Genomic DNA, 27513 nt, shown 5'->3' with positions numbered 1-27513 from the left:
AAGGCTGGCTGGTGGTCCAGAGGGCACGGCAGTCCCAGCTCCTGCTGACCCAGCCCTGCTGCCTAGACTTTGCCCCACATGGCCTGTCCCAGCTGAGAGTTGGGGCTTCTGAGGCCTGAGGGCGGGGCCGGGCTCAGGGCCAGACCGGAAGACAGCCCTCTCCGTCCCCCAACCCCACAGGTACAATCTCTGCCTCCGAGCCCCCTGCGGTTGTCCTGCCCGCCACATAGAGACCCCAGGACTGGCCCACCAGCTGCGTGGGGGAAACACGGGTGGAGATGCCCCCCATCCGGCCAGGTACTAGGGTGCCCCCTGGACGCCAAGCACCACAGCACTCAGAGCTGCCAGCAGAGGGCGCCAGAGGCCTCCTCCGAGGGTGGGGCCCAGGTGAGCTCAGGTGGGCACTGGCCTGCGGTCAGGTGTCCTGGGGTGCAGAGCGCAGCCCACTGTGTGCTCAGGGACCCCTCCACTCCTGCACTGACGCCATCACAGCTGACGGCCAACCCAGTCCCATGTCCGTCCATCCACGCCCTCCCCTAGGGTGCCTCCCTCACTCAGCTTGGGGCCGAGCTTGGGCCTTCTGGACCCCTGGCCTGAGTCAGGGGTCACGGCCAGCAGAATGGGCAGGGCCCCCCTCAGGCCCTCACCTCCCAGAAACATCCCCCAGGCCCGCTCGGACACACGTGCAGGTGAGGGGCTCCTGGGCGCACCCCCTGGAGTCAGGGGTAAGTGGCCTCACTTGGGATGTCCATGGCCTGCCCTCTGCCCAGTGGCTCTTACAAAGGGTGCCATTGCAGGGGGGAGCTCCAGGCCCACACTGACCCCATCCCCACCCGCAGGAGACAGACTGGCTGCGAGCATACTTAACTGGTTTAATGACACGGCCTTTGAACCTCGGTCACCTGTCATCTCTGCAGAGTTCGGGGCTCCAAGACTCACCCACCACCCACACAGCACGCAGGGTGAGCCCGGCCTGAGACCCGGTCAGAGAAAGTTCCTTTCTTGGGCTCTGCCTTGGGGGCGGGAGCGGCGTTGGGATGGGGGCGTCGAAGGCCATGCTTGGGTGAGAGCATATCCAGTCCAACCTGGCTCCCCGCTCCCCGAAAGGGTGGAGCACGCACCCTGCCCCAGTGGAGCCTGGAGCCACCACCCCCCCGGCCACCTTTGGGGAGCGATGCGCTGGGTGGGTGCTGTGGGCCATACCTGGGGGCGAGGCCCCGCTCGGCGCCCAAGGTGGCTGAAGCCTCCTGCCCTTCTGGCCCACAGCCCATCCACAGGCACGTGAGAAGCAGCAGCCAGGGGCACGAGGTTGGGGCCAGGGTCACAAGCGCCAGGAGGAGCCCCCATGTGAACGGGGGGGGAGGGGCAAAGGGTAAGTCCCGGCTGCCGCGTGGGGGTCCTGTGGCCTCAGGGAGGGGGTGGGTCTGAAAGCCGGGAAGGGGGCGGGGCGGGGCTGGAAAGGCCACGGCTCTGGCTTCAGGGGCAGGTGAGTGAGGGGCTGGCATCTCCAGGCGGCTAGTTTGGCGGAACAGGGCCTTGGGGCAGGCAGCCTGGGGGGGGGGGGCCCGAGGCGCTGGGGAGCCTGAGGACAGGCCACGTGCCACGAGGCAGGTGAGGCGCCCCCAGCCGCCCCCCACTCCACGTCCATGATACGAAACATACACACATCCAAAAATAACCCTCCACGCACTGGGGTGGGCCCTGCCGGCCGGCTCTAGCTGTCCTCCTCCACTCTCCTCTGGTTCTTGGAATGAAACCTGCTCATGAGTTCCTCCAGCTCCGAGCCACCTTGCTGCTTCTGGGGAGGGAGGGGTGCGGCAGCCTCAGCCTCGGGCCCCGCAGGCCAGGGCCCCGCAGCCTCCCCCTCCGCAGGCGATCTAGGAGCACCGGTAGGGGGGCGGCGGCGGGAGCGAGGCGCGGGGCGGCGTGGGACGCCCACTCACCTCCAGGACCGCCTTCTGCACGGTGAGCTGGCTGTACACGCGGATGCCCTCCTCCCCACACACCTTCTTCAGTTCCTCTTTGTTGAGCGAGAAGAGCTGGGCTCCGGTCAGAATGCCCAGGTTCTCCACGATCCTGGGGCCGGGGGCGGGAGGGGGGTGGGCGTCAGGGCGGGCGGGCCCCCCCCCACCCAGGTGAAGGCCTCACGCACCCCCGCGCCGCCCCGCCTGCGCCCCCGCTCACCGCGGGCTGAAGGCCTTGGCTTCCAGCCAGGCGCGGACCTCGTGGGGGTCGGACTCGTAGGTGAGCGGCAGGCCCACGGGCTGGCTGCGCTCCACGCGGAAGTGCCGCTGCGGCTGCGTTTTGATGTTGCTAATCTTCTTGATGAGCTCGTCGTTGACCTCGTCCATGTGGTGGATCAGCTCTGCGGGGGGCACCCTGCACTCAGGCCCCACCCGAGCTGATCCAGGGCTCCCCCACACTGGACGGGGACCCTCCTCCCCCTGCCTCCCCCAGGGCACCCCGGGCCGCGGACCCGCACCCGTCCGCCGGCCCTCATCCCCCAGCAGAGCGCCTCTCACCTTCTTTGTTCCCTGCGAAGCTTGGGGGCAGCTTGTGGGTGGGGCTGGCAGGACCCCAGTATTTCAGACTGGCCTGCAAGGGTGGGGGAAAGAGGCGAGCGGGTGGGGGTGCCATCAGCTTCAGCTCCCCCCCTCCCAGGGCCTGGCCAGCAGGCAGGACTCCGGGACTCAGAGCAGGGGGTGGGGTGGGGTGTTTGAGGGGGCGGTGGGGGGGTGTTTTGTGGGAGGTAGGGGGGTGGGGGGGTGAAGGATGTCGGGGTGGAGGGTGGGGGGCGTGGGAGTGTTTTCTGGGGGGTGTGGGGTGGGGGGTGGTGGGGGTGAGGGGGGCGGGGGTGTTTTGTGGGGGGTGGGGGGGGTGGGATGTTTTGTGGGGGGGTTGGGGGTGGGGTGGTGGGGAGGTGATGGGGGAAGGGGGCATCTCTCCTGAGATGTGGCTGCACCCACTCCTCCACGACAGCAAGGTCCCCCTCCTCCCACTCACCTGCTCTGGGGGGACGTCCTCCAGCCGAGTCTCGTCCAGGATGCTGCAGGGCACGTAGCCGGCCTGGCCGCTGCGATTCCGAAGCTTCCACCACTGGTGGCCATCTTCCAGCACCTGTGGGCACCCCTTCCTCTCGTCACGGGCACCAGCGCAGGGTGCGGAAACCCCTCTTTACAGGTGCGCCAGAGAGAGTTCTAGGCGTCTCTAAGCTCAGCCTCCCCCCAGTCCTATGGGGCTGCCATAGCCCCCCCTAGGAGCCCCCACCCTGCCCAGCCTTTCATCCCACCCACGCGGCTACCACTCCCCACCCCGCTGCAGCGGCCTCCTGCAAGGTGCCTCTAGCCTTGTGCATGTAGATCACCCACCCCCCCAGCCCGCTCCACTTTCTGTCCCCCACTGGATGGCCTGGATTCAGGACTGGCACCAGATGGATGGGGCCTCAAGGGGGCTCCAGGGCTGGGTGTGAATGACGAACCCTGGCTGAGTTGGAGGGTCCCCTAGATGGGCACAGGGAAGGCCCATCCTCCAGCATGAGCCCAGCCTAGCCGAGCACAGGGGCCCCTGGGCCCCCTCTGAGAGCCCCAAGACCGGGAAGCCTTTCAGCCAGGCTGTTTGGGGGGGGGGGGGGCGGGCAGGCTGTGGACCCAGACTGGAGTCTGGGGGCCGCGGTCCCGGGGACGGGGTTGGACAGACGTGCCACGGGCCAGCATCAGGCAGCCTGGCTGCTGCCTGAGGTCCCCCCCGCCCCCCTCCCCCCCACAGCCCAGGCCCCTGCTCACCTCCAGGACCTCGTCCTTGAGCACTGACAGCTCGTTGGCATTCCGGGCCGTGAAATCATAGAGGATCCTGACGTACTTGGCCATGGCCGGTGCAGGTTCGTAGCCCCTGCGTGGAACAGGAGGGCTGAAGCCCAGGGCTGGGCCCGGGGAGCAGCTTCGCAGGTGCGTGCTGCTCCTGTTCAGCTCTCTGAGGTCGCAGAGGAGACAGGCTGAGGCGCATCAGCCGGGAACAGAAACTGTGACAGCCCCAGAGCGCCTGGGGCCCCACGCGGAGGTGGGGGCCGTGCAGCGGGGTGGGACGCCGGGGCCTGTGGGCACAAGGCCTGCCCCAGCCCAGCCCATCTCAGGGGTCTCCGGGCCCGGCCCCCCAGGGGAACCAGAACCAGGCCTGTACCCGAGAAATGACAGGGCACTGCCACGCCTGGAAGCAGGTGATCACTGAGGGGGGCAGTCGGTACGGCACAGAGGACTGCCCACGAGCTGCAGGGGCGTGGGGTGAGGGGCTGCCCTGACCGAGGGTGTTCCGGCCACAGCAAGGAGCTGGCCCGTGGCTGCCCCTGGGCTGGGCTGTCCCCCCTGGTCAGTCTGGGCAGCCTCCTCACACAGCTGTGGGCCTCGGGACACCATGCAGGCGAGGGGGCCGAGGCTGACGTGGCTCCAGAGCCAAGACTGGCCGGGCTGGAGATCAGAGGATGAAAATGTGTCTCCCAGTGTGGCCCTGGGCGGGGCACCAAGGACATCAAGCTGCCGGTGTGCAGCAGAGAGGGGCGTGCTTGTTTAAGGTACAGGTTTCGGCCCCCTCCCCTCCTGAAACCGAATCCTGAGATCTGGCAGGGTGACGAGCATCGCAGACAGATCTGGGGCCAGGAGTGGGAACAGAAAGGAGGAGGTGGGGGAGGAAGGGAGGGGAGTCCCCCAGGCCCTGAGTCTGTTGAAGGGTGTGGGGGGGGGGGCGGGGAGAACGACTGTCCGTAGCTCAGACTTTCAGTCTCCTCTCTGGCTCTGAGGTTAAGCCTAAATCAGTGTCAACGAGGTGACAGGGATTGGTGACCTCACTTAAGGTCGGCGCCCTAGTAAACTAGGATGATGGATTAGGCTGATGAGTTTATGGCTAGTTTGGGGTATGTTCTAAAGTTAGAAGGAAAACCTGGTTCTAGTTTGGAAACACGCTGTTTTGAACCTCACGAACAAAACATTTGCCGCCACCTGGTGGCAGCATACTCACGTCAGAATCTCCGCATTTCTAGGAGTGAGCGCCGCACTCTCGTTTTTAAGAGGAACTTACCTGTGAGCCTGCGGGGAGCTGACCGGTGGGAGGACGTCCCCCGGAGGTGTGGGCTCAGGTACGAGGCTGTGTTTTGGGGAGTTTCGAAAGGATGGTCGGCTCACTGGAGTCGGCTGTGGGGAAGAAGGACCACCTGGGCTTGGCACGGGGTGAGGGCCAGGGCAGGGGGGCGTGGAGAGGGCAGTGCACAGAGGTGGGCTGAAGAGGCGGGCACTGGTGGAGGACGCAGACGGCCGGCGGCGCCGGGGGGGGGGGGGGGGGGGCTGTGGGTGCTCTGACCTCGTCATCTGGGGCAGACGCCAGCCCCTCCACTTCCCAGGGAGCCTCCTGCAGTACATCCAGGGGTGGCTCCCAGCCGCTGTGGAACTTGGGCACGTAGAGGGGTACCTGCGGCTCCCGTGGCCACTCAGAGCTGGGGGTGGGAGATCCTGGGGGTGAGCTGCGCCCACCCACTGGAGCCCACCCCCCCCCCGCCAAGTTCGCACCCCACGCCCTGCATCACCCCTCCCCGCCCTCCCTGCCTGCTGACGCACCGGGGGCGTGTCCATGTCTCCCCCAGTGACTCCCACAGCGTCATCTCCTTGGGAACCAGGTGGCCTCGCAGGAAGCCCACGGCGTCGCGGGAGAGCACGGGGCTGGTGACGGAGCATGCGATGTCTGGGCCCCCACAGGTGCTGACGATCTGGGGCACAGCGGGGGTTCAGAGAGGGCCCTGCCCGCCGGCCCCCAACCCCAGCTCGCTCACTTGCAGCACCACAGGCCAGCACGCTCGCAGCGTGGACGCGTGGCCCCAGCTGCCTGCCCGAGGTGGGCACTTGCGTCCCCCCACCTTCAGCCAGGGGCAAACCACCCCGGGGCCCCGCTCCCCACCCCACCCCCCCCAGCCCCAGGCACCAGGTCTAGCGGTCCAAAGAGGAAGTGCACCAGTTCCGCAGCGCTGGGGTTCTGGATGTGCTTCTGCAGCTTGGCCTGGGGCGGGGGGCACACAGATGGGCGGGGGGATGGCGTCGGGGATAAGGGGGGCAAGGACCCGGGCCCCCCCAATGTCAGCACAGAGGAACGGGACGTGGGGGCAGGCAGACGGGGGGGATGGTGTCGGGGATAAGGGGTGGCAAGGACCCGGGACCCCCCAATGTCGGCACAGAGGGTGGGAAAGAGTTGGTGTACTCACAAGCAGGTTGATAGCCAGCTTGATTTTCTGGAAACAGTCAACAAACTCGGCCTCCGAGGGGGGCCGTGCCCGGAGCGTAAGGACGCCCTCTGGAATGTGGGGCAGTGGCTATGAACCTGGCTGGCCCAGTCACTGCCCCCGGCAGCCACCCGGCAGCCACCTGCCCAGACTGGACCTCTTGCAGCCCAGTAGCCACGTGTCCCCGTGACCACTATCCATCCGCCTCGGCTGCACCTCGGTCTCTCCATCCTCTCAGGCATCCCCCCAACCCCAGCCGCTGTCCCCTCCGCCCTCCACCCCACCCCCTCCGCACCTGCTGGCCCCTTCTTCCCCTTCTTCTTCCCCCTCTTGCGCTGGTTCAGCTGTTTGAAAGCCTCGGCCGCCTTCTGCAGCCGAGCCACGAACCACTCGATGTCGTCCAGGGCGCAGTTGAGGATTTGCTGGGGTCAGAGCGGAGGCAGGGGTCAGTCTGAGGCGCCCCCACCAGCTGCAGGGACACTCCCACGCACTGTCTCTTGGTCCCTGGCCTGGGGGAGGAGGTGGCTGCTGGCTGGGGGCTGGCCGGAGGGGCCCACGCCTGATGGGGGCTCGGGCCGCGAGACCCACCGTTTCCTTCTCTATCTTCTGGGCCAGCACAGCCCGCGGCTCCTCGTCCTGCGACTCCCGACGGCGGAAGCCTGGATGCGGGAGGCAGAGTCAGGTGCCACCGACGGCGGCCGCCCCCTCCCGCTCCCTCCGGCTCCCTCCGCGTACTCGGCTCGCTGAGGGGCACGGGCGGGCCCACTCGGTTCTTGCTGGACGGAGAGTCACCGCCGTGGCGCTGGAAGGGGATGGGGGCTGGGCCCTTGGGGGCGGGCAGGACCGACTGCCGCTGCCGGATCTTCTCCCGGTGGCCCCTGCAGTGGGGGGGCAGAGGCCCGCTCAGCCCGGCCCCGCCGCACACCCGGCCCTCCCCGCCGCCGCGCTCCCCCACCTACTTCAGGGTCTGCGGCCGCATCTTCTTCCCCAGACGGCAGTCGGCCAGCGCGCTCTCGATGTCCTCGTGCACGAGCTCCGCCTGGCGGGACGGGGCGTCAGGCCGGCTCGGGACCCCGCCCCCGCCCCGGCCGCCGCCCGCTCCTCACCTCCACCTCGTCGCAGTAGAAGAAGTGGATGTCGGGCTTGCTCTGCTCCGAGTCCTGGCACACGAGCAGCAGCACGGACGGGTAGCGCAGCTGGTCCAGCACCGTCTGGCTGTGCCGCACGGTGGGCAGCGGGAAGTTCTCCAGCTCTTCCTGGGAGGCAGGGGGCTCGGGTGTGGGCTCGGCGGTGCCTCCGGGTCGCGACCGCCACTCGTGACTCGAGCGCGGGCACCGCCGCGGACGCGCGCTCCCAGCCCCGGGGGCGCGGTGCGGGGGCGCGGTGCCCGGGGCGTGGGCGTGAGTGGCGAGCCCGGCCCGTGGGGGGCGCCCGCGGACACAGACGCACACAGGAGGGGCGTGGCTCCGACGCAGACCCAGGCACGGACTCTGCCAGGCCGTGTGGCACGCCGACCCCCGGACACAGCCAGGCCCTGCGTTGGTACGGCGGGTGGACGGGCTCTTGCCGGGGGTGGACAAGGCGCTGCTGTTGTGACACGGCTCCCCCGGATGCTCAGCCCCGCCCAGGTCTCCCTGCCCTGCCTGCTGCCCCGCGCCCTACTCGGCCTGCCCCGCCCCCGCAGGAGCCCCCGCCCCCCAATGCAGGCCCCGCCCCCAGATGGAGCCCCCCGCCCGCGCCCCGCCCGGAGGCCCCGCTGAGCGGCTGGGCCGTGTCCCTGCTGCCCTGCCGCCACCGCACCTGGGACTCCACGTCCAGCAGCCGCAGTGACTGGTCGTTGACCTGCAGCAGCATCTCCTGTGTCCAGACCTTCTCCTTGGAGCTCAGCTGCACCAGTTTCCGGATGGCGTCCTCCACAGACGCGATGGCCTCACTCTTGTCCATGATGAACGTGGCCAGGTGCTGGGGACGGGCGGGGGAGTCACTCTGGGGAGAGCCCTCCTAGTGCCCAGAACCAGGGCCGAGGGGTTGCACCCCGGGGGCCTGAGGGGTCATGCCTAACCCCGGGAGCCTGGGGGGGGGGGCGGACATCCCCTGCCCTGGGGGGTCTGAAGAGACACAGCCCTACCTTAAGGGGAGGTCTCTGCTCTGCCTTCGTGGATGTCCGTGGGGGCCGCGGACATGCCCTGATAAAACCCTTGGGAGTCCTACACAGACGATCCCTCACCCTTCCCCATCTCCTGCAGCTGGGCTCCAGGAATGCTAGCCTTCCTGCTCCCCAGAAGACCTGGTTCAGGGTCACCGCAGGGCCTTTGCGTGGTCTGTCCCCACCTTGCCTCCCCTACTCTTCTCCAGCTCTCTTTTCCTTCAGGGCTCTGCTCAGACCTGCTGTTCCTGCCTGGCCACGGCATCACTCCAGCTCCTGGCCTGCCTTGTTTTTATTGACCACGATCCGACATTATGCTGAACATGATGTGCTCCTTTGTTTCTTTTCTGGCTGCTGGGTTCCCTGCTATCTCCCCAGTGCCAGGGACAGTGGCTGGCACACAGTGGGCCCTCAGTGAATATGCTGGAATGGCCATGTGGGGAGCTCATGTGGGGTGGGTCTTGGGGACTCTTGGCCAGCCAAGCCCTCCCTTTCCAGGGACCCTCCTCCTTCCTCTGTCTCCAAGACTGACCCAGGCTCCTCCTCCCTCCAGACTCCCCCATGTGTCCCACCGCTGAAGTCAGTCAACAATGCTTCGACAGTCGGGGAAACACTATATTAAATTCCAGGTAGTCAAGACCCAGCTACAAAAGTGCTAGAAGAAAATACTGGATGATTCCTGAAGATCTCAGAAAGGCCTTCTTCACAGAGGGACTTCCCTAAACAAGGAAGAAAATCCAGATGCCCAGAAGAAAAGACCGAAAAATGTGACTTAATCTGCTTGGGAAAAAAACAAAACAAAACAAAACAAACACCATATACGAAGTAAAAAAAAAAAAAATTCGGAAAAACAGATGTAATAGATATAGTGAAGGCTAGTTTTCTTAATATTTATAAAGACCACTATGCATTACAGTGACAGCTCTTACTTGTTCAAGGCTCTACTTTGTTAAGCAAAGTTATTAAGAATACCGATGATAAATGAATACACAAATGAAAACGATCTGTGACTAAGTAAAATAGTAACACCCCAGTAGGAAAATTGGCAAAAGACACGAACCGAGAGTCTCCAGGAAAACCAACATAACTAACTTTTTAATATAGGAGACTGCATATAATCTCAATAAAATAATCGTGAGTGCAAGTCTGACGCTACTACTTCTGAAATGAATCAACTGCTGAACGTTTTACTTTTTTTTTCTTCAAGTTTATCTATTTTGAGAGAGGGAGAGAAGAGAGCAATCCCAAGCAGAGCTGGACGTGAGGCTCGAACTCGCAGACCATCAGATTACGACCTGAGCCAAAATCAAGAGTCGGACGCGTGACCGACTGAGCCCCCCAGGTGCACTGTTTTACCTCTTCTGTTGCCCAGCGCTGACGGGTCCTTGCGGGTCACATGTGCAGGTTAACTGTGCAGAAGTGGGATCCCCACCCTGCGTGCGCCTGGTGCTCTGGGGAGAAGCCCAGGACACCTGGAAAGGCGAACGCACTCCCTTGTCACAACTCAGATAACCTGAACACGTGTGCGACGTGGCACGGGCACCAGGCTGCTCCCTGCAGCACCGAGTGTGACAAGAAAGGACGGTCCCAAGCTACGTGAGCATCAGCAGTCAGAGGGATCAGTGGGCAGCGGGACATAAGGCTGGCCGTCCGCGCGAGGCAGGGGGCGCCCCAAAGCACACGTTGTTAGCAAAACCCGCACAACCAAACCAAATAAAGCCACGCACCCGGCCGCAAAACAGGCCTAGCGCATTTTGATGGCAACCCCGCACACTGTGCTCTCTGACCATCGTGGTGGTAAAATAAAAATCAGTACCGTTCGATAACTAGGAAACCCTCAAATAATTGGAAATTCAGCAACACGCTCCTACATAACGACCGATGGGTGAACGAAGGCACGAGAGAAAGAAGAAAATACTCAAGAGACAAACGAAAACGAAAACACAGCACAGCACAACGTAGAGACGCAGCACGAGCAGCGGGCGGGGGCGTTTGGAGCTGCAAATGCTCACACGGTCCCCAGGGAAAGGCAGAAGACGTTCCGAACTGGATGACAATAAAGGCATGGGCATCAGACTTGCAGGATTTCGCTAAAGGAGTTCATGGAGGGGGACGTACGGCCTTAAATGAATATTAGAAAAGAAGGGATGTTTGGGGCACCTGGAGGGCTCGGTTGGTTGAGCGTCTGACCTCGGCTCAGGTCATGATCTCACAGTTTGTCAGTTCGATCCCCGAGTCGGGCTGGCTGCCGTCAGCACGGAGCCTGTTTCGGACCCTCTGCCCTCGCCCCCCCCTCTCTGTCCCTCCTCCGCCTTGCATATGCTCTCTCTCTCTCTCTCAAAAATAAATAAACATTGGGGTGCCTGGGTGGCTCAGTTAAGTGTTTGACTTCAGCTCAGGTTATGATCTCGTGGTCCGTGGGTTCGAGCCCCATGTCAGGCTCTGTGCTGATGGCTTAGAGCCTGGAGCCTGCTTTGGATTCTGTGTCTCCCTCTCTCTCTGCCCTTCCCCAGCTTGTTTTCTCCCTCTCTCAAAAATAAATAAACATTAAAATAAATAAATAAACGTTAAAAAAGAAGAAATATTTAATATCAGTGATATAAGCATTTCCTTTAAGAAACTAGAAAAAGACAAATAAAACCCAAAGTAAGTGGAAGGAAGGAAATTAAGAGCAGAAACCAACAAAGTAGTAAACAAACAATAGAGAAAAATCAACAAAGCCCAAATTTGGTTCTGAAAAGATTAATGAAAGTGATAAACCCTAGCAAGATTGATCAAGGGGCGGGGGAGGAGAAAACACAAATTATCAATAACCAAAAAAAAAAAAAAAAAAAAAAAAGGAAGGAGCGTCTGTGTGGTTCAGTTAAGTGTCCAACTCTTGATTTTGGCTCAGGTCATGATCCCAAGGTCATAGGATCGAGCCCTGCACTGGCCTCTTCACTGACATCTTGGAGCCTGCTTGGGATTCTCTCTCTCCCTCTCTCTCTCTGCTCCTCCCCTGCTCTCATGTTCGAACTCTCTCACTCTGTAAAAAAAAAAAAAAAAAAAAAAAAAAAAAATCTGGGGCACCTGAGTGGCTCAGTCGGTCAAACATCCGACTTTGGCTCAGGTCATCCTCTCACAGTCTGTGAGTTCAAGCCTCGCGTCGGGCTCTGTGCTGACAGCTTGGAGCCTGGAGCCTGCTTCGGATTCTGTGTCTCCCTCTCTCTCTGTTCCTCCCCTGCTCTCACTCTCTCTCTCAAAAATAAATAAAGATTTAAAAAAAAATTTTTTAAATCTATCTAGAGACGTGTGCACTCTAGAAAAAAAATATATATGCATGTACTCTCATGCTCTTTAAAAAATATATTCATATATATAACCTTTCTTTCCCACAAAGAAAACCTTGCATTTAGAGGGCCTCATAAGTCAATCCTAACAAATACTTAAGCAAGAGATAAAAACAATCTTTCACAAATTCTTTCCGAAAACCAAGGAGGAGGGAATACTTTCTCACTCACTTTTCTAAGGCCACCATAATTCTAACACCAAAACCCGTCAAGGCTTTGCAGTAAAAGAAAAATTACAGACCAACATCTCTAATAAAACATTAATGCGAAAACAAAATATTAGCGAATTCGTGCATCAACACATAAAAAGAATAACACACATGCACACATGAAGTCTGTCCCGGAAACGCGAGGTCGGTTCAACATTCGAAAAAATCCTATCAGTGTGACTGACTTACGTTAACAGTAGTGAATACACCTCTGTAGATTCAGGGACAGCATTTGACAAAGTTCAACACCTTCCACGACGAAAGTTCTCAGCAAACAAAGAATGGAAAAGAGCTTCCTCGGTAATAAAACGTATCTACAAAAATACAGCATATACAATGGGGAAATCCTGGATATTTTCTTCTAAAATTGGACCCAGGGCAAAGATGTCCACTCTGCTGCTTTTACTCAGTACTGTGCTGGTGATCCTAGCCAGGGCAACGAGGTACGAAAAGTAACGTGGCTCCGAATAAGGTATCGGGCGCTGTATTTCAGACAACCTGATTGTATACAGAGTAAATTCGATGGATCTACAAGCAAATCACTAAAACAAGTAAGTGAATTCGGCGTCTCAGCGCACTCAGTCACTGCACACAAGTTCAAAGGTTCCTCCGTGCGCTAGCCACAGCCAATTGGAAAATGGCTTTAAAAGAAAAACCAGTACCATTTACAACAGTGTCGACAAGTCAAACACCCGAGGAGTGTTTTAACAGAAGACACGCAAGTCCTCGGCGGTGGAAACAACAAACGCTCCGAGAGAAGTCAGAGAAGCCACTGATACGGGACGAGATCCCACGTCCACAGGCGGGAAAGACTCGGGATCATTTAGATGTCAATTCGCGCTACGTGGATCCAGAGGTTTGACTCAATGCCGGTGAAAACTCTAGCGGGCTTTTCTGGGGGCGGGGGATTGAAATGGACAGTTTGATTCTAAAAGGTAAGAGCAGGCACAAAGATCTTGGAAAAGTCGAGAAAATCTTGAGGAAAATATAAAGTTGGAGGGCTCACATCGCCTGATTTCAAGGTTGATAATACAGCTGCTGCAAGTGAGAGACCGTGAGGCAAAGGGGTCCGTGGACAGATCCGTCCACGTTCAGCTAAACATTTCTTGACAAAGGCACCAAGCAAGTCAACCTCCGGGAGGAGGACAGTCTTCTCAGTATGGCTGCACGTTTGCTACAGGGAAAAACTTAGCCTTAAGTCTCATACCCAAAAACTAATTTCAAATGGATCACAGACCTGAGTGTAAAAGCCTCAACTCTGGAGTTTCTAGAAGACAACACAGGAAGAGATCTTCAGAGCCTTGGGTCAGGCAATGACCACTCCCCACCCTCCAAAAAAAAATCAAAACCCAAGAAAACAGCCCTGACCATAAGAAAAAGTGGATATGGTTGGATATCATCAAAATTAAACACTTCCGCTCCTCGAAAGACAGGTCACATCAACAAGCCAGACTGGGAGAAAATATTTCTCATCCACACACCTGACGATGTGCGCAAACGACTCCTCGCGGTCCAGAAGGCGGATGTGTACACGCAGGTGGACAGAACGGACCATAGGAAGGGTCCCCAGGGGTGGGGCGCGGCTGGTGGAGATGCCCCCCACCCCGCCACTGCAGCCTACGGCACAGACTCTTGTTGTACACGTGTGCTTTCTTGAAATAAGTTTACCGAGCAGAACAAAGTGTTATAAGCTATATGAATTCAGTTATGGGAAGGGAGGGATTCTCCAAAAAGTAAAGCTTCAGGGATGTAGGAGAGTAGTGTTGTTGACAGTGGGGAAGACTGACCACCGGGGTCAGCATGACTGAGCTTTGGGGTAATGGAGCTGTTGTGTCCTGACCACGGTGGCACTGACTGCAACAGAACCGCCCCCCGCCCCCCTCAGCTTCACTAACTTAGAGGCTTTAGCAGCCCCCACTGCCAGGGTGGGTCTGATCTTGCCCCCACCTCCCACCCTCTCTCTGTGCCTTGGCTTTCTCGTCTGGGAGGGCTAGGCCAGACCACTCACTCCCCCTGCTGACTGCTGGGTGGGCAGGAGGGGTGCCCCTGGGCTGGGGTCTTTCCACAGGCTAGCTTGGACCAAAGTCCAGAAGGGCTGGGAGTCCCCAGTGGCAAAGGACGGCAAAGTCCCCACGACCCCGAGAGAGGCGGCTGAGCTGCCTGGGAAGACCTGTCCTCACTAGGTACCCTGCCCTTGGGCCCTGAGCCAGCAGCAGCCACCAGCCTGGCAGGGAGGGCTGCTCCCTCAACACAGCCCGATTCAAGAACCTAGGGACTCCCAATGTCTCTGCGGACCCATTGTATAGACCAGGAACCTGAGGCTCAGAAAGTAGTGACACGCCCGGCTTCTGTGGGTGTGAGGGGGTTCTATGTGCGTGTGGGGGTCTTCATCTTGCTGGTCCAGGGCCCCCCTTCCTGGTCCAAGCTCTTCCTTCCTGGTCCAAGCCCTGCTTCCTGGTCCAGGGCCCCCCTTCCTGGTCCAAGCCCCCCCTTCCTCCCTTCTCAGCCATTCTCAGCCCTGTTGTCCTACAGGTTTGGACAGTGGCTAGGAACCAGGAAGGTCACTTAAAAAACATATTTCCGGAGTTCTAAGTGTGAATCAAAACTGACCTAGAGTAAAAACCCTCCTGAGCTGGCAGCTGGTCTTAAGTTCAGTTAACCAGTCTGGACTCTCGCTGAGCCCATCAGAACTGGCCATGCCAGGCTTTCTCTGCAGAAGCTCAGGAAGTGTGTCTTTGTCCCACCTAATGCCTCCTAATCTAGTTCCTTGTTTGGGGACAAGGATGGCCAGTTTCCTTCCAGCAGGTTTTCCCACCCGAGCGTTGCCAAACAGCACCCGAGGCTTGTCCCTGCCTGGCCTGTGTTGGCCACCGGCATCTCCCCTCCCCTGACATAGCTCCAGGGCTCCTGTGTCCCCCAGACTGTGACCTTCCCAGGACTGGAGGACAGGCGTGGGGCAGTCCTTGGCTCTGGCTGCCCGCTGTGGGTGTCAGAAGCTGGGCTGACCCCTTCCCTCTGTGCCTCAGTTCCCACACCTGCCCAGGGACCGGAGTGCTCCTCAGGGGCTGGCCTCACCTGGACATGGTACTGGGAGGTCTCATGCATGATGATGTTGGAGTTGGAGTACTTCTTCCTCTGTTCTGAGCAGGGAGCCACCGGTCACTCACCCCAGAGGGCAGGACCCACAGCCCCTAGTTCAGGTGGGACTGGACTCCCAGGGTGGGCCACAGGGAGGGCCAAAAGGAGGCGAGGGGTGCTGCCACCAGAAAGGACTCAAGGGTATGAGATGTGAGTGATCCCCTCCCCCCCAGGATGGTCCCTGCCTAGGAAAGGACCCCCAGCTCAGAGCGGTGATAGGGGTCTGTCCTTGAGGGGTGCAGGAGTCTCAACAACTCCTCCCATGGAGGCCCCTTGCCAACCTTCCTGGGAAGGGGTCCAATCCAGGGCTTCCCCCAACTCCCAGAGCTGCCTGCCAACATCTCCCGGCCCCTCCCTGGCGCTCCTGACTTTCCAGACAGGGCACCGAGTCCAAAGGCACAAGTGTGTGTCTGCGGGGAGGGGCAGAGTCGGGGGAGGTCCTGGCTGGCCAGGCCCCGCCCTTGCGGAGCAGACACCTGGCGCTCCACCCAGCCTGAGCCCCGCCCCCCTGGGCTATCTGGTTGCAGCGAGGAGGGCGGCCGAATCAATATTGATGGTTCCTGAATTATTAGTAAAGGCCTCTCTCCTTACGGTGAGGGAGGGAGGGGCCTGAGCAGCTAGCTGTTGCTTAATTAGGGTCTGGGGGCCTCCTTCGGGCACCCAGGGCTCACGTGCCTCTCCCCTGGTGCCCCAGCCCCAGCACAGCCTGGGGGGAGAGGAGTGGGCGAGACCCCACGGCCACGTCCGTCCAGGAGACTCACTCACCAAACAGGTCCTTGGCACTCATCTTGGCCACACCGTCCGACCGGCGCAGGCTGCCGCTGCAGGGGAGGGGCGCCGTGAGGGCGAGGCCCACACCGCGCCCCTCCCTGGGGACTGCTCCGCAGGTGGGGGTGGGGACTCACTTGGCAGCACCGGGGCAGCAGCTCACGGACCCCAGCTGGCTCATGGCGTCCTCCGTCGTGGCTGGCGATGGGGGGTGATGGAGGCCTGTGTGGCCTGGGTCCAAGGCCTAGTGGACAGGGTAGCCGAGCTGACACCTCACTGGGGCCTGGTCAGTGGCTTCAGGGCTCCCAGGGCGCGGCTTGGTCTCCTGCTCCACCCACCGCAGGTCCAGAGGCTGCAGCCCTGGTGTCCTGGCCAGATTCCCCAGTGTGCTTGGGCGGGGTGTCCTCAGGGAGCGGAGCCCTGCCTCCTGGATGTGGCAGGACCTCCCAGCCCATGTCCCAGCTGTCAGACGTGTGCCCCTATCTCACTCCAGACCCTTGGTCCTCCACAGGGAGCCCCAGGACGGGCCAGTAGAGGGGTCCCACTCCCGAGGCTATCTGGCGTGGGGCTGCAAGGACAGTGTCCTGGTGGTTCTGAGACGGGACTGGGGGAGGAACCACCTTCCAAGCAGAGGGAATGCATGTTCAAAGGCCCTGAATCAGGTGGGAGCCAACATGAGAGGACAGCAGCACAGGATGAGACTGAGTCTGGGATGGGGTTGGGGGGGAAGGTGTGGCCCTGGGGACCCAGAACCCAGAACCCAGTCCAGAGGGAGCCCACCCTCAGGGGGGTGAGCAGAGCCTTGTATCCCTGGGCCAGGCTAACATGTCCTATGGTGTCTGTGCCCCATGGGGACCTCTGACAAGACTGTCCCTCTGTGGGGGGTTCAGTATTGGGGGTCTGCTGGAGTGGGTACTCATAGGCCAGGAGTGCTGGTACCTGGGGGTGCGGAGCACCCTAGGACTTTCTGGTTTGATCAGGTCCCACCTACGAGGAGGGCTTCCAGGAGGTGTGAGGGGTCTGGGGGCTTCGGATCACCCCTTCCCATGTGCCACTGAGGGTCCTGGCTCTTTCAGGATGGGTGGGAGTAGGGGCTTGGTCAGATTCCTCTGACCATCTGCCCGTGGAGAATGTCCGGAATGCTCATGACCTCAGTGAGTGAGCCAAGTGTTTGCTTAATGGGATTCCTGATGGGCTGAGCCAAGGGCACTGGGCACGTGTGTCCAGGTACACACACACCTGGGCAAAATCCAGGCCTCTGGGCACACACAGACAAGCACAGGTTGACACATGGCCCTTCTCCTTGGGGAGCCTAGGCTGAGAACACTGTGGCCTTCACCTCCCTGGAGCAGGGTGGCGGGGGGCCTCGGCAGGGCCAGCCGAAGAGCTGAGTCCAGGAGCTGGCATCTGGGTTGGGGAGTAGCTGGGGGAGGGGCCGCCTACGGGCCCATTCCGGTCAGCTGACCGGGGCAGGGGAGCTGGGCAACCCCAAGGGAACCGGACAACACCTGGGGCCCAGGCTGCACTTTGGTTTTACTGCAGCCATTTTCCGGGTGCAAAGGGAAGGCCAAGCAGGGTGCCTGGCTGGGCCGTGGAGGAGGCCTCAGCAGGGCAGGGAGGGTGGAGGCACCAGCCCCAAGTTCAAATTCCAGCTCGAGCAGGCAGGCCGAGTGACCTTGGGGAGGAGTCGGCTTAAAGCCCAGAGGAAGCTGGGCGGAGCCCTGGAATGGGGGGACCCCCCCCCCCCCCAGGCGCTGGCTGTGCTGGGGTCTGGGAGCTACAGGCTGGGGAGGGCCCAACCAGGTTGGTAAGCAGGGACAGGCCTGGGAAGCCTGAGTGGGGGAGGAGTGGGCTTAAGGCTCACTGGGGAGACAGGCACAGAGGACTCAACAGACAGGGCCAGGGGAGTGACGAGCCACTGAGGCCCTGTTCTAGGCAGGCATCAGGAGAGGCCTGGGCAGGGCCCTGGGGGGTGGGGGGAGAGTGCAGAGGTAGGGAAGGAGAGACGTCACCAGCTGGGCCCCGGCTCCCAGCGCTGCTGGGGCCACCTCCACCTGGAGTGGGGGCAGAGATGGTTTGTGGGTGCGCCTGAGAAGCACCTCAAGCCTGCCTATCCTCCTCCCCTGCCACCAGGGACACCTTCATGCACAGGGACCACCCCAGGCCAGCCTGGCCCAGGGAGGAGGGACCCAGGGTAGCCTCAGGCGGGGCACCAGCAGGCCCCTGCAACACAGCACCCAGCCTCCTCCTCCCTGAAACTCCCACACCCCTTGACCCAGAGCCTGACCCTAGCCTGATGTTTCCTTCTCGCTCAGACACCCAGGAAGTGCCTCCTGACCTGACAAACAGAGAGCCACTGGCTCACCTCTGTCTGGTGTCTGGCCGCCAAGGAGGCCCAGCCTGTCCCATGGAAGGGGGGGGTTTGGGGCCCCTTCACCGGAGGAAGGGGTCCCCCCCCCCTCCCGCCAAGCCCGGGGCTGGGAGGGGGCCGGCTGACTCAGGTCACCGCCGCCGCCCCAGGACCAGGCGGGGCAGACCAGGCCGCAATGGCACCGGGCGCCTTGGCCGCGGGTTCGGCTCAGCGCTCTCGCACCCCGTTGCCCCTAGCGGCCCGGCCCGGCCCAAGGACTCAGGCCAGAGCCTCCAGTTTCCCGGCTACCTGGGGAAACTGAGGCCGAGCCGGACCGCCGTCCGTTCGCGGGGCTCCTGGGTCGCTCCTTGACCAAAGCGCGGGCGGCTGCCCGGCAGGTCGGGGTGCGCTGGGTGGGAAACCGTGGGGGCGCTCACCTGCTGCTCCCGGCCCCGTGCCCGCGCCGCCGGTGGGTGCCCTGGTCCGCGCGTCCGTCCGCACGTCTGTCGTCTCCTCGCCTCGGCGCCCAGGCTCGGGCAGCGGGAGGGACGCGCGGCTGGGCCGGGCCGGGGCGGGGCCGCGAGGAGGAACCCGAGCGGCAGGTTAGAGACCCGGGAGCCGGCGGGTGCGGGGGGAGGGGTGGGGACAGGACGAGGACGCCCCGCCTCTCCGGCTCGGCCCCGCCCCCCGGGGCTCCCGGCGCTCGGCCCCCCACACCCACCCCCGTGGCCCCCTGGACCTGCAGGCCCCACCCACCCCCAGAGCCGGGGCGCCCGCGGACGGATAGGCGGATCTGGAGCCCCTCACCCCGGAGATGCGCCGGTGACCGAGCAGGGCGAGGCTCTGAGATCTTCCCGAGGCAGGCCTGGATGAGCCCTAGCAGATGCCAGGTACCCCCAGCCTCAGCTGCCGCGGCAGAGGGGCTCTCTCTGGGGCCCCGGGACAGACTCCCCTCCCCTTCAGCCGGCCTCTCGGCTCTGGAGGGATGGGGGGAGTGCTAGGGCCAGGCTTTAGTCTGCAAGTGGGTGTCAAAGGTATGATCGGAGGCCAGAGATCCCAGGGCTCTGCGCGCTGAGCCTCCCGGGCCGGAGAGGGGCCCTCTCCTCCACAATTCAGGAGATCCTATAGTCTTTTCTCATAGCCTCAACCAACATGGGCATCCCCAGAGGGATGTGGGTGTCAGACGGGAGGGTGGGGATCCTGTGGCCCAGACTGTTCACTGGTGCCAGGGACCAGAACAGGTGGGGGAGGGCACTCCTGGCAGTGCCCCCCTCCTTAGGCCCAGGCCCCACCCTCTGCCCTCAGCGTAGGGCAGGGGTCCTGAATGGACTCCCAGGATGCCCCTGCTCAGCCAGCTGGCTGGGAGGAAGTGGAGAAGGGGCAGAGGGCAGGTCCGGGCAGCGGTGGGCACCCCCTGGCACGTGCAAGGACCCAAGGGCTCTGGCTATGATTCCCGGGGTGGTGTGGGGGTGGAAACGGGTGTGTCAGGAGGCAGGGTCCCAGGGCAGTTGGCCTTGTTTGCCTGGCACTGACGTGGAGCGCTTCCTGGGGAACCGCCTGGGGAAGGGAGGCACACTCGGTCCTGGACAGTCAGTGGCACTGCCTTTTCACGGGTCACCAGGACCCCGGGGGCGGGTCTCCCTGCCTGCTGTCTGAAGCATCACAGGTGAGCTCTCCCAGGTGGGGCAGGAAGTGGCCTTCTCCTTGGGCCCAGCCCTGCCCCCGAGCCCTGGCAGGACCTGGCTTCCTGGTTCTCTCTCCTACTCGGCTGAGCACTGGGAGAGGAAGGCACGGGCCTGCCCTCGTCCTTCCTGGAGACAGAGCCTGGACGGGCAAAAAGCGGGAAGGCCGGCACACAAGGGAGCAGCTGAGGTGGGGACTGTAGCACTTCTGAAATGAAAGTCACTGTCCCCAGACCAGGACTGACCCTGATCAGGAGGCAGCAGAGAGCCTGGAGTCCCAGGCTGGCTGGTGGCCACGTGGAGCTGCGGTGCCCTCCGTGGCAGCTGACTGCCACCTGCATGTAAACAAAGTGATAGGGGTGTCCGGAGCCCAGCTCGGGGCAGGAGATCATGAACCCTGAAGGCCACAGGTGTCTGGCTGCCAGAGTCTGCAGGGGAGCTGGCTGGGCGCTCCCAGAGGCAAGCGCACCCGTCCCGTCCTTCCCGAGTCCACACGGCGCCAGCAGCAGGGAAGGCAGCGGGGAGGCGGGAGGACGCCCGCTGGTCCGGAGCCAGAGTGGGCAGCGCAGAGAGGTCCTGCTCCCACTTGCCCCTGCCAGGACAGAGGCCATGGGGGGCGCCGCTGCGGCCCCTCGAGGAAGCCAGTCCCCGTGGAGGTCCTGGACTGGCCCTGAGGCCTGGCTTGGCTGTCCTCCGGGGGAAGCCCTCCTCCTGGGGCTGCTGGGGGAGGCCTAGATGGGGTGTGTGCTCCTGGGTATGGAAGAGGTGGGCGGCCTCAGGAGGAATTCAGGGAGGTATACACATTTATTTCCACAAAACGGTAGAGAAAACGTCCAGATACCCAACGTTTTGTTCCAGATGTGGACGGTGCACAGCGTGAACAGGTGAAGGTCCCGGGGAGCAGGAGCTCAGTGTCTTCCGGGAGCCATTACGATCCGCGAAGGGGGAAGAAGGCACAAACAGAATGCGAGGAGCACAGTGCAAACGTCCCTGGCATTTTAACGACTGAGGCTTGGACGAGGGGGCACTGAGGCCCCAGGCTGGGGCAGTGGAGGGCCGTTCGCCGCTGGCCCACTCCCTGCCTCCCTCCCGTCAGTGCCAGGGTCTCGGCCCGTCCTTCCTTCAGGAGCCCCCAGGGGAGAGGAGCCGCAGCTGCCAACATCCCCCCGGACACCAGGGCCCACGGTTCCTAAGCAGCCCGGGGCCTGGCTGCCCGTTTCCCATGCTGCCCCTGGAGCCCCCGGCAGAGCAGCAGCGCGGTGGGTATGGAACACGCACCGCCCCGGCCTGCGCCCTCACACCCACGGGGGAACCGGCAAGACACGGCCAGGCTGCTCCTCCCGGCAGGGAACGGTGGTTTGTGGCCACAGCTCGGCCACCTCCTTTCCCAAGGGCCTGTTCCCTTCTGGGTCGGGGGTCAGGGCAGCTGCCGGAGGGAGATCCTCACCAGCCAAAAGCGGGGCCTGAGCAGATGTTCCCGCGGTCCCCCTTCCCGACCCTTCGTGAGGCTCTTCCCGGCAACTCCCCCGGCTCTCTGCTCTGCCCTGGGTTCCTGACCACCCCACCACCCAAAATTCGTAAACCACTCCAAACCGTCCTACCCGTCCACACCGGTGCCCTTCCGTCCAGCACTGGGGGAGGAGACGGCCGAGCTCCCAGGCGGGGGCTTCTGTGCAGAGCTGTCCTGCCCGGCAAAGCCGGGTGCTGCCCGCCTAGCTGACGAAGGCAGCGATGGCCACCAGCTGCAGGACGGCCTCCAGGCCGTGGAGCGCGAGGAGCGCGGCGCTGAGGGTGGAGTCGGCCCGCAGCACCAGGGTCTGCCAGAGCAGGAAGTAGGTGGACAGCAGGGCGCCACCCGCTGTAAGGACCAGGCTGACGGCCAGCGGCACCTCGGCCTCCATCAGGTTGCCCTTGGTGCCTGAAGAGGGGGACAAACAGACGAGTGGGTGCCGGGCTCCGGGACGCCTACTCGGACCCACGTGCACCCAGGACGGCCCCGAGGCTGCAGGGAGGCCAGACGCGAGCTCATCGCCAGCACATCCCCCTGGACATAGGGCTGACGGCTCCCAGGGAAAGGATCCATGGTGGCCACCACATCACTCAGGAAATGTCACAAAGCAAAAGTGCTGCCGAGGGGTGTGCTCTCCCCAGTGAGGATAAAACCAAGTGCAGTTGTAATTTTTGAACCTTAGTCTCTGGGTCAGTTGTCGGGGTGGGAGAGGGAACTTGGTTTTCTAAGAATGATCCCAATTGCATTCTGACACCTTTCCCTAATTCCAAGTGGATTGAGGAGATTTTGTTTAAAATTTCCAAAAATATTTTACTCTGGGCTAAGATCAGTTCTGGAAGGTCTCATGCACACTTGTAAAAAAAACAAAAACAAAAACAAAAACAAACAAAAAACAAACCAGCACGGCATTTTACAGACAAATAGGTCAGTCACAGGAAACGCTGATCCCTGACTGCAGGTGTCCGAGGCGCCCGGGCAGGGACAGGCAGGACAGGCGCCCCGCAATCCCAGCACCTTCTGTCCCCCTCCCAGGTCTGTGGGCTCGTCCGTGATGGCCCAGGAGACCTGCTTCTGTCCACCAGAGTCCGGAGGGTCTGATGACCATGGCATGTGCCTGTGTCCCCACTGGTGATGGGGCACCCTGGCGTACGTGTGCAGGCAGAACGTGCTATGTGCCAGGGCCTGGAAGTGTCAGCTGCCATCGGCTCCCTCTGCTATTCCAACAGAGGGAGCATTTCCTACACCCATCAGAACACGCATGGTGTGAGCCTGTTTTAGAACACAGACGTGCTGGCACATGTGTGCCTGTGGCCGTGAAGGCAGCAGGGACGAGATGGGGCTGGAAGCCGTGTGCACCCTGTGTGGCGAGCCCTGGCCGGAGCAGGGTGGGGTGCGATAGACGGCAGAGCTCACGCTGTTGGGAGAATATAAATGGGGAGCTGGCCGAGGGCACCTGCAGTGGCCTGGACTGAGCAGGCTCCGGGGGCCCTCCTCCCCTTCCAGGCTCCGTCGCCTGGAGAACACTTCAGATCCTCCCTCTCCAGACTGCTGAGGCCAACAGGAGAAGGCAGGAGGTGAGGTGGAGATTTGGGGGCCCCTGAGTCAATTGGCTCAGCTGGGTTCCGATCTCAGTGCTGTCGGTCACCTTGTGGCTTGTGCAGGACTCCCAAACAGAAGCGCCTCTCCCAAGGGTGCTGCTCCCAGTATTACTTGTCTCCTGAGTAAAGCTTCTGAATAAACTAATTAATACTTAATGGCGTCGTAAGGCGAGCTTGCAAATCAAGTGGTTAAGCGGTTGACATCAAAAGTGTCTCTAAGAACCACGTTATAAAGGGATAGATGTTTGAAGGCTCCCAGAGCGTAAGCTAGTAATTCTGTGACCCTAAGTACCACACGGTCTTCAGTCGACTCACCCAGGTACAACCGAACTGCTTCCAGAATCCCCATCAGAAACAGCAGAGTCAGGTCGAGAGCCAGGTAAGGACAAGGATAACTGAAAACCTGACCTGGAGAACAGGCAACAGAGCAGAACTCCAGTTACGGGGGCCAGTGGCAGGGGCGCCTCCCATGTGCCTCTGTGATTAAGGCTCACTTTTATGGGGCGCCCGGTGGCTCCGTCGGCGAAGCGGCCGACTTCAGCTCAGGTCACGACCTCACGGTTTGTGAGTTCGAGCCCCGCGTCGGGCTCTGTGCTAACAGCTGGGGAGCCTGGAGCCTGTTTCGGATTCTGTGCCTCCCTCTCCCTGCCCCTCCCCCACTCTCTCAAGAGCAAACATTAAAAAAGACTCACTTTTATATATGATCAGTAGGAGCGTAGCCAGGAAATACAGGGCATAATACCCCCCACTCAGGTAGAGCAGCACTTGCAGGGAGACGGACGAGAGCTGGCCAGTGGTTAAGGACTCGGTTAAGGACCCCCAGTCCCAGGCAGACCCAGAGAGCCTCGCAGTGCGTCCACCCCAGGGGGCCAGCTCCGCCCCGTCTTCCCAGGGGCCCGACACAGGCAGGCCCAGTGTAGGCACCTGCGGGTGGCCATGGAGACCCGGCCACCGGCTCCCTGCCTGCGGAGGCTTCCGGCCACACTCCTCCCCTGTCACAGATGTCCTATCCTGGAACCAGAGGGCTGGGCGTGTCCCTGGTAACTGCGGGCAGGATGGCCGGGCTTCCTTGCGGGCACCACCCTGATCCGGGCCCAGGTTACGAGATTGAAAATAATGAATTATTTTCATTTCCTTCAAAGAAAATGTATTCTCTTGGGGGGGGGGCAGTTACATGTCCACTAACTTTCCCGAGCTCTGTACACTTCCTGTTTGTTTGCATAAAAGGACTCTGTAAGTGTTCAGACCGAGGGGTCTTTGCTCTTCTGCTGCAGATGGGCCTGGGGGAGGCAGGCAGCCACCCACTCAAGCTGCAGGGCCTAGAAGCAGGGTGATGGAGCCAGCACACTCCACTGGAGGAAGTCCTAGAACTCTCTGCATCTGTCAGTGACCGTCCCTCCCACTGAAACGTGGAATTTCTACTCAGAACTTATAGAAAAGGTGGGGGCAGAAAGCGGAAACTCGGAGCCGACCTCAAGAGTCCGGCAAACCAGCCCTCAGGAACCGTGCTGTGGAGGCCCACCAGGGACACGTGGGCACAGCAGAAGGATACCACCGCGGATGAAGCTCTCCCTAGAAAAGAAAGTACCCGTCAGGGAGGCCCAGGTCCAACCCGGATGCTTTCCTGGGCCATGTCCAACGCTGACCCAGGACCCCGGCTCCATTCTGCGATCCCATATTTACAGAAAGAAGCCACGTTTATCTGGGCCTGCGGTTGTCCATCCGAGGATCTGACCGTTGGCTTTTCGAAAGCTGAGGCTGGGCCGGAGCGTGTACTTGGGAGCTCAGAGGTGGAGAGGAGGAGAAGGCTCTGTCTGTGGCTGAGCTGAGCTCAGCCGGGACAGGGAAGGACTGCGCCCTGGACACAGACAGAGGACAGCTCTTCTCATCTTGAGAGGTTTCTGTACATTTACCACGTGGGTAGAACTAGAGGAAAATCTTTTCCGATTCAGGGTACGAATCCTTTTTTTGTGTGTGTGGTTGATGAGAGACCCTGCTTTCCTCCGGACTTTCACACATGGCCCCAAATATCCCTCAGATACGGATTTCCTGAAGCGGCAACCCAAGTTCTCGCACTGTTGTGGCTCCTGGGCCTTTTCCCAACCTGCGGCAGCCACAGGTCTCCCTCCTCCTAGGCTGACAGCCTCTCTCCCCGTGAAGTGGTCTTGGAATCACAGGTGTTGAGTGTCTCTAATCCTCCCATCGAATGTGTCCTGGGGCAGATTTCCCGTGTGAAGAGGTTCACACCAGTGGCACGTTTGTGACACGTAGAAACATCAGCAATGACTGAAAATTTGCCAAATGGACCCTCTAGGAGGCCTGAGCTATACTGCCGGGCGGCAAGCGGACCAGCGATGGGAACCAGCCCGGCCGGTCTTCTCTCCAGCCCCACTCCCTCTCAAGCCCCGGCGATCCGGTGAGTAGATCTGGGCTTTCTGTGGTGCCTCACTTGGGCAGGGGTCCTAAATGGGTCAGCCCAGGGAATTAGGGACAGAGATCAGAACTCAGCCTCGAGGAGAGGCAGCCAGGGGAGGGCCAGTGGAGCACGGGTCATTTATAAGCTTGCATCACGTTACAGGCGGTGTGCTCCTGAAACCCGGCCTGTTCTTTTCCAGGCTCTAGCTAAACTCCGCTGCCTAGATACTTGTCGGTATCGGGTGGATTTCATGTGAACTGGGGGTTTCCTCCCTTTTGATTCTTCTCTTGAAGGCCGGCTTCAGACACTTCAGATCTACTTGCCGACTGGCCACTGTGATGGATTAGAACCGTGGCAGCTCGGGAACAAAGGCTGCACAAAAACCTTACGTGACACAGGATTTTACATAATTAACGTTAAAGGCAGCTGTAATCAGATTGGCGGCTCTAAGGGTTTCAGACCCATAACGGCTCATTGTGACTAAATACAGCAGTGGTTTTCGGGACCTAACATTTTTTTGGTAAATGATTTACTGTAGTGACAGTGTGTCTCTGAACAGGGGTGTCAGGAGTACACGTGGAGGTGCGGAGAACGAACGTGTCCCCGAGGTGACAGACGAGGTGTGCACAGGGATCCTGCCCCGGCGTAAACCTAGTTTTTCACCAAACGGAAACACGTCTCACTAGCAGCGGCCGTTCACAAAGGTGTGAGGAGACGGCTCTGCTCTGCCTCAAGCACACGGACAACGGAGACCACCTCTTTGCAGGACGTCCCGCTTGCTGCCCAGCGCGCTCCCTCGTCTCTGTCTTCCCCGCAAGTAATTCCTGACAGCTGGGGTGTGCAAAGTGGGCTTTTTTATCTGAGCGATGGCGACCACAAAGACAACCCCAACCCAGAGTAGCACAGCCCCCATCCCATCCCGCACTTTTCTTACCCAAGCGGTGCACACATCAGCTGCTATGTTGACTGAGTGGTCAGCACCGTAAGTGGCACACTCATGGGCACAGACCCTGGAGACCCGGGCAGGACGCGGCCCAAGATAAGCTATGCCCACCTGTCTGCCAGCAACTCACTGGACGTTCCAGGAGTCAACGCCTGGGGGGTGGGGTGGGGGGGGGAGGGGGCGGGGATCTGTACGACTGAAGCACACGCTGGCGGGGACCAGCTTTCCGGGGGGTTGCCGCATTGCCCAGCATTCTGTCTCGGACACAAAGCTGCTGGCAATGGGACGGGGTGCCTCCCGACCTGCGGGGCCCCCGCCAGCTCCCTGGGCGCCTGGGCCTCACGGCACACGGGCCGCCCTCGCTCTCTGGAGAGCGCGCAGCCGCTGCGCAGGGCAGTGTGGCAGTTCACGGGTCACGCTGCAGCCAGCCCGGGCCGACGCCTACGCCCCTGCTGCCTGCCCCTGCCCCGGCCCTCGGCCGCCGGTCCCCTGCCCCTGCTGCCAGCCCCTTGGCCCTGTCCCCCTGTCCCCTGCCCTGGCCCTTGTCCCCTGCCGCCACCGCGCGCATTGCGCAAAACCGGGGGCCGGCCACGGAAAGGTGGTAGCAGGACACGCGACGTGAGGCCAGGGAGGGGGAAGAGGCTCTCAACGGGCCCGGGGCCTCACCTCGCTAATCTACTCAAAACCGCGGAATCGCAACCACCACGAGCTACCCCAGACTGGTCGGCCTTTCCGACACCAGAAAGAACCAAAGCGAACCGGCCCCCCTTCCCGGCATGATGGTCTCTGCCCCCGCCGCCCGGAGTCCCAGCCCCAGCCTCCGGCCGACGGGCGCCACGCAGTCCCGAGACCCTCGCGGCCCCCTGACGCCCCCAAGCCGCCCACCCCACGCCCTCACCTCGCCGCGCGGCCGCCATCTTGCCGCCCGGCCCCGCCCGCCCAGTCCGCCGCGATCCCGGCAGTCTCTCGGCTCCGCGCTCTTCGCGTCCCTTCGGCCATTTTCGCTTCTGCTCCCGAAGGGGCCCGACCTCGCCGCGCTTCGGGAGTTGATTCCGATCCGCGGCCGAGGCCCGATCAACCCGTCCGGCAGCGCTCGGGCACTTTCGTACAGGCGGAGGCGGAGAGCCGAGGCTCCGAGTAGCGGCGCTCGGCAACGCTCGGCTCTGTT

At 61.5% G+C, this 27513-nt stretch overlaps 2 protein-coding genes across 6 annotated transcripts; both read right to left on the bottom strand.

The window, feature by feature from the left end:
* Positions 1-1359: 1359 nt before the first annotated feature.
* EPS8L2 (EPS8 like 2) lies at positions 1360-18766 on the bottom strand. Of its 5 annotated transcripts, none has more exons than XM_053899272.1 (21): positions 18634-18766; positions 15984-16090; positions 15844-15899; positions 15016-15080; positions 8057-8218; positions 7363-7512; positions 7216-7295; positions 6992-7134; positions 6845-6915; positions 6552-6678; positions 6239-6327; positions 5962-6036; positions 5601-5749; positions 5347-5479; positions 5068-5180; positions 3783-3888; positions 3004-3117; positions 2523-2595; positions 2185-2365; positions 1944-2076; positions 1360-1798 (listed from the first exon to the last, which is right to left on the bottom strand). In XM_053899272.1, exons 2-21 carry the CDS (start codon positions 16025-16027, stop codon positions 1715-1717), a joined length of 2148 nt encoding a protein of 715 aa, XP_053755247.1. In that variant the 5' UTR covers positions 16028-16090; positions 18634-18766; the 3' UTR covers positions 1360-1714. The 5 variants fall into 5 exon arrangements, with proteins under 5 accessions (XP_053755247.1, XP_053755248.1, XP_053755250.1 ...); XM_053899273.1 differs by lacking the exon at positions 18634-18766 and adding an exon at positions 18506-18625; XM_053899275.1 differs by lacking the exon at positions 18634-18766 and having other exon boundaries at positions 15016-15075; positions 15984-16041.
* A 1897-nt stretch (positions 18767-20663) lies between these two features.
* TMEM80 (transmembrane protein 80) lies at positions 20664-27433 on the bottom strand. Its single transcript, XM_019437530.2, has 5 exons — positions 27244-27433; positions 24539-24558; positions 23679-23772; positions 23302-23394; positions 20664-21796 (listed from the first exon to the last, which is right to left on the bottom strand). The coding sequence occupies exons 1-5, from the start codon at positions 27260-27262 to the stop codon at positions 21591-21593; spliced, it is 432 nt and encodes a 143-aa protein (XP_019293075.2). The 5' UTR covers positions 27263-27433; the 3' UTR covers positions 20664-21590.
* Positions 27434-27513: the final 80 nt, after the last annotated feature.

Source organism: Panthera pardus, unplaced genomic scaffold, assembly GCF_024362965.1.
Source record: "Panthera pardus isolate Hobbes unplaced genomic scaffold, ASM2436296v1 HiC_scaffold_12, whole genome shotgun sequence".
Classification (NCBI taxonomy): domain Eukaryota; kingdom Metazoa; phylum Chordata; class Mammalia; order Carnivora; family Felidae; genus Panthera; species Panthera pardus.
The sequence above is the reverse complement of the archived record's forward strand: the minus strand, read 5'-3'. Positions and strand labels throughout refer to the sequence as shown.

Coding starts and splice junctions, on each gene's coding strand:
- EPS8L2 (XM_053899272.1), bottom strand. CDS start 16,027: ATGAGCCAGCTGGGGTCCGTGAGCTGCTGCCCCGGTGCTGCCAA. Junction 5,480..5,600: donor GAGACATGGACACGCCCCCG/GTGCGTCAGCAG, acceptor TCCCACCCCCAG/CTCTGAGTGGCCACGGGAGC. Junction 5,181..5,346: donor CGTCTGCCCCAGATGACGAG/GTCAGAGCACCC, acceptor TCTTCCCCACAG/CCGACTCCAGTGAGCCGACC.
- TMEM80 (XM_019437530.2), bottom strand. Junction 23,773..24,538: donor GGAGAGCTTCATCCGCGGTG/GTATCCTTCTGC, acceptor ACCACTGGCCAG/CTCTCGTCCGTCTCCCTGCA. Junction 21,797..23,301: donor AGCAGTTCGGTTGTACCTGG/GTGAGTCGACTG, acceptor CCCCCTCTTCAG/GCACCAAGGGCAACCTGATG.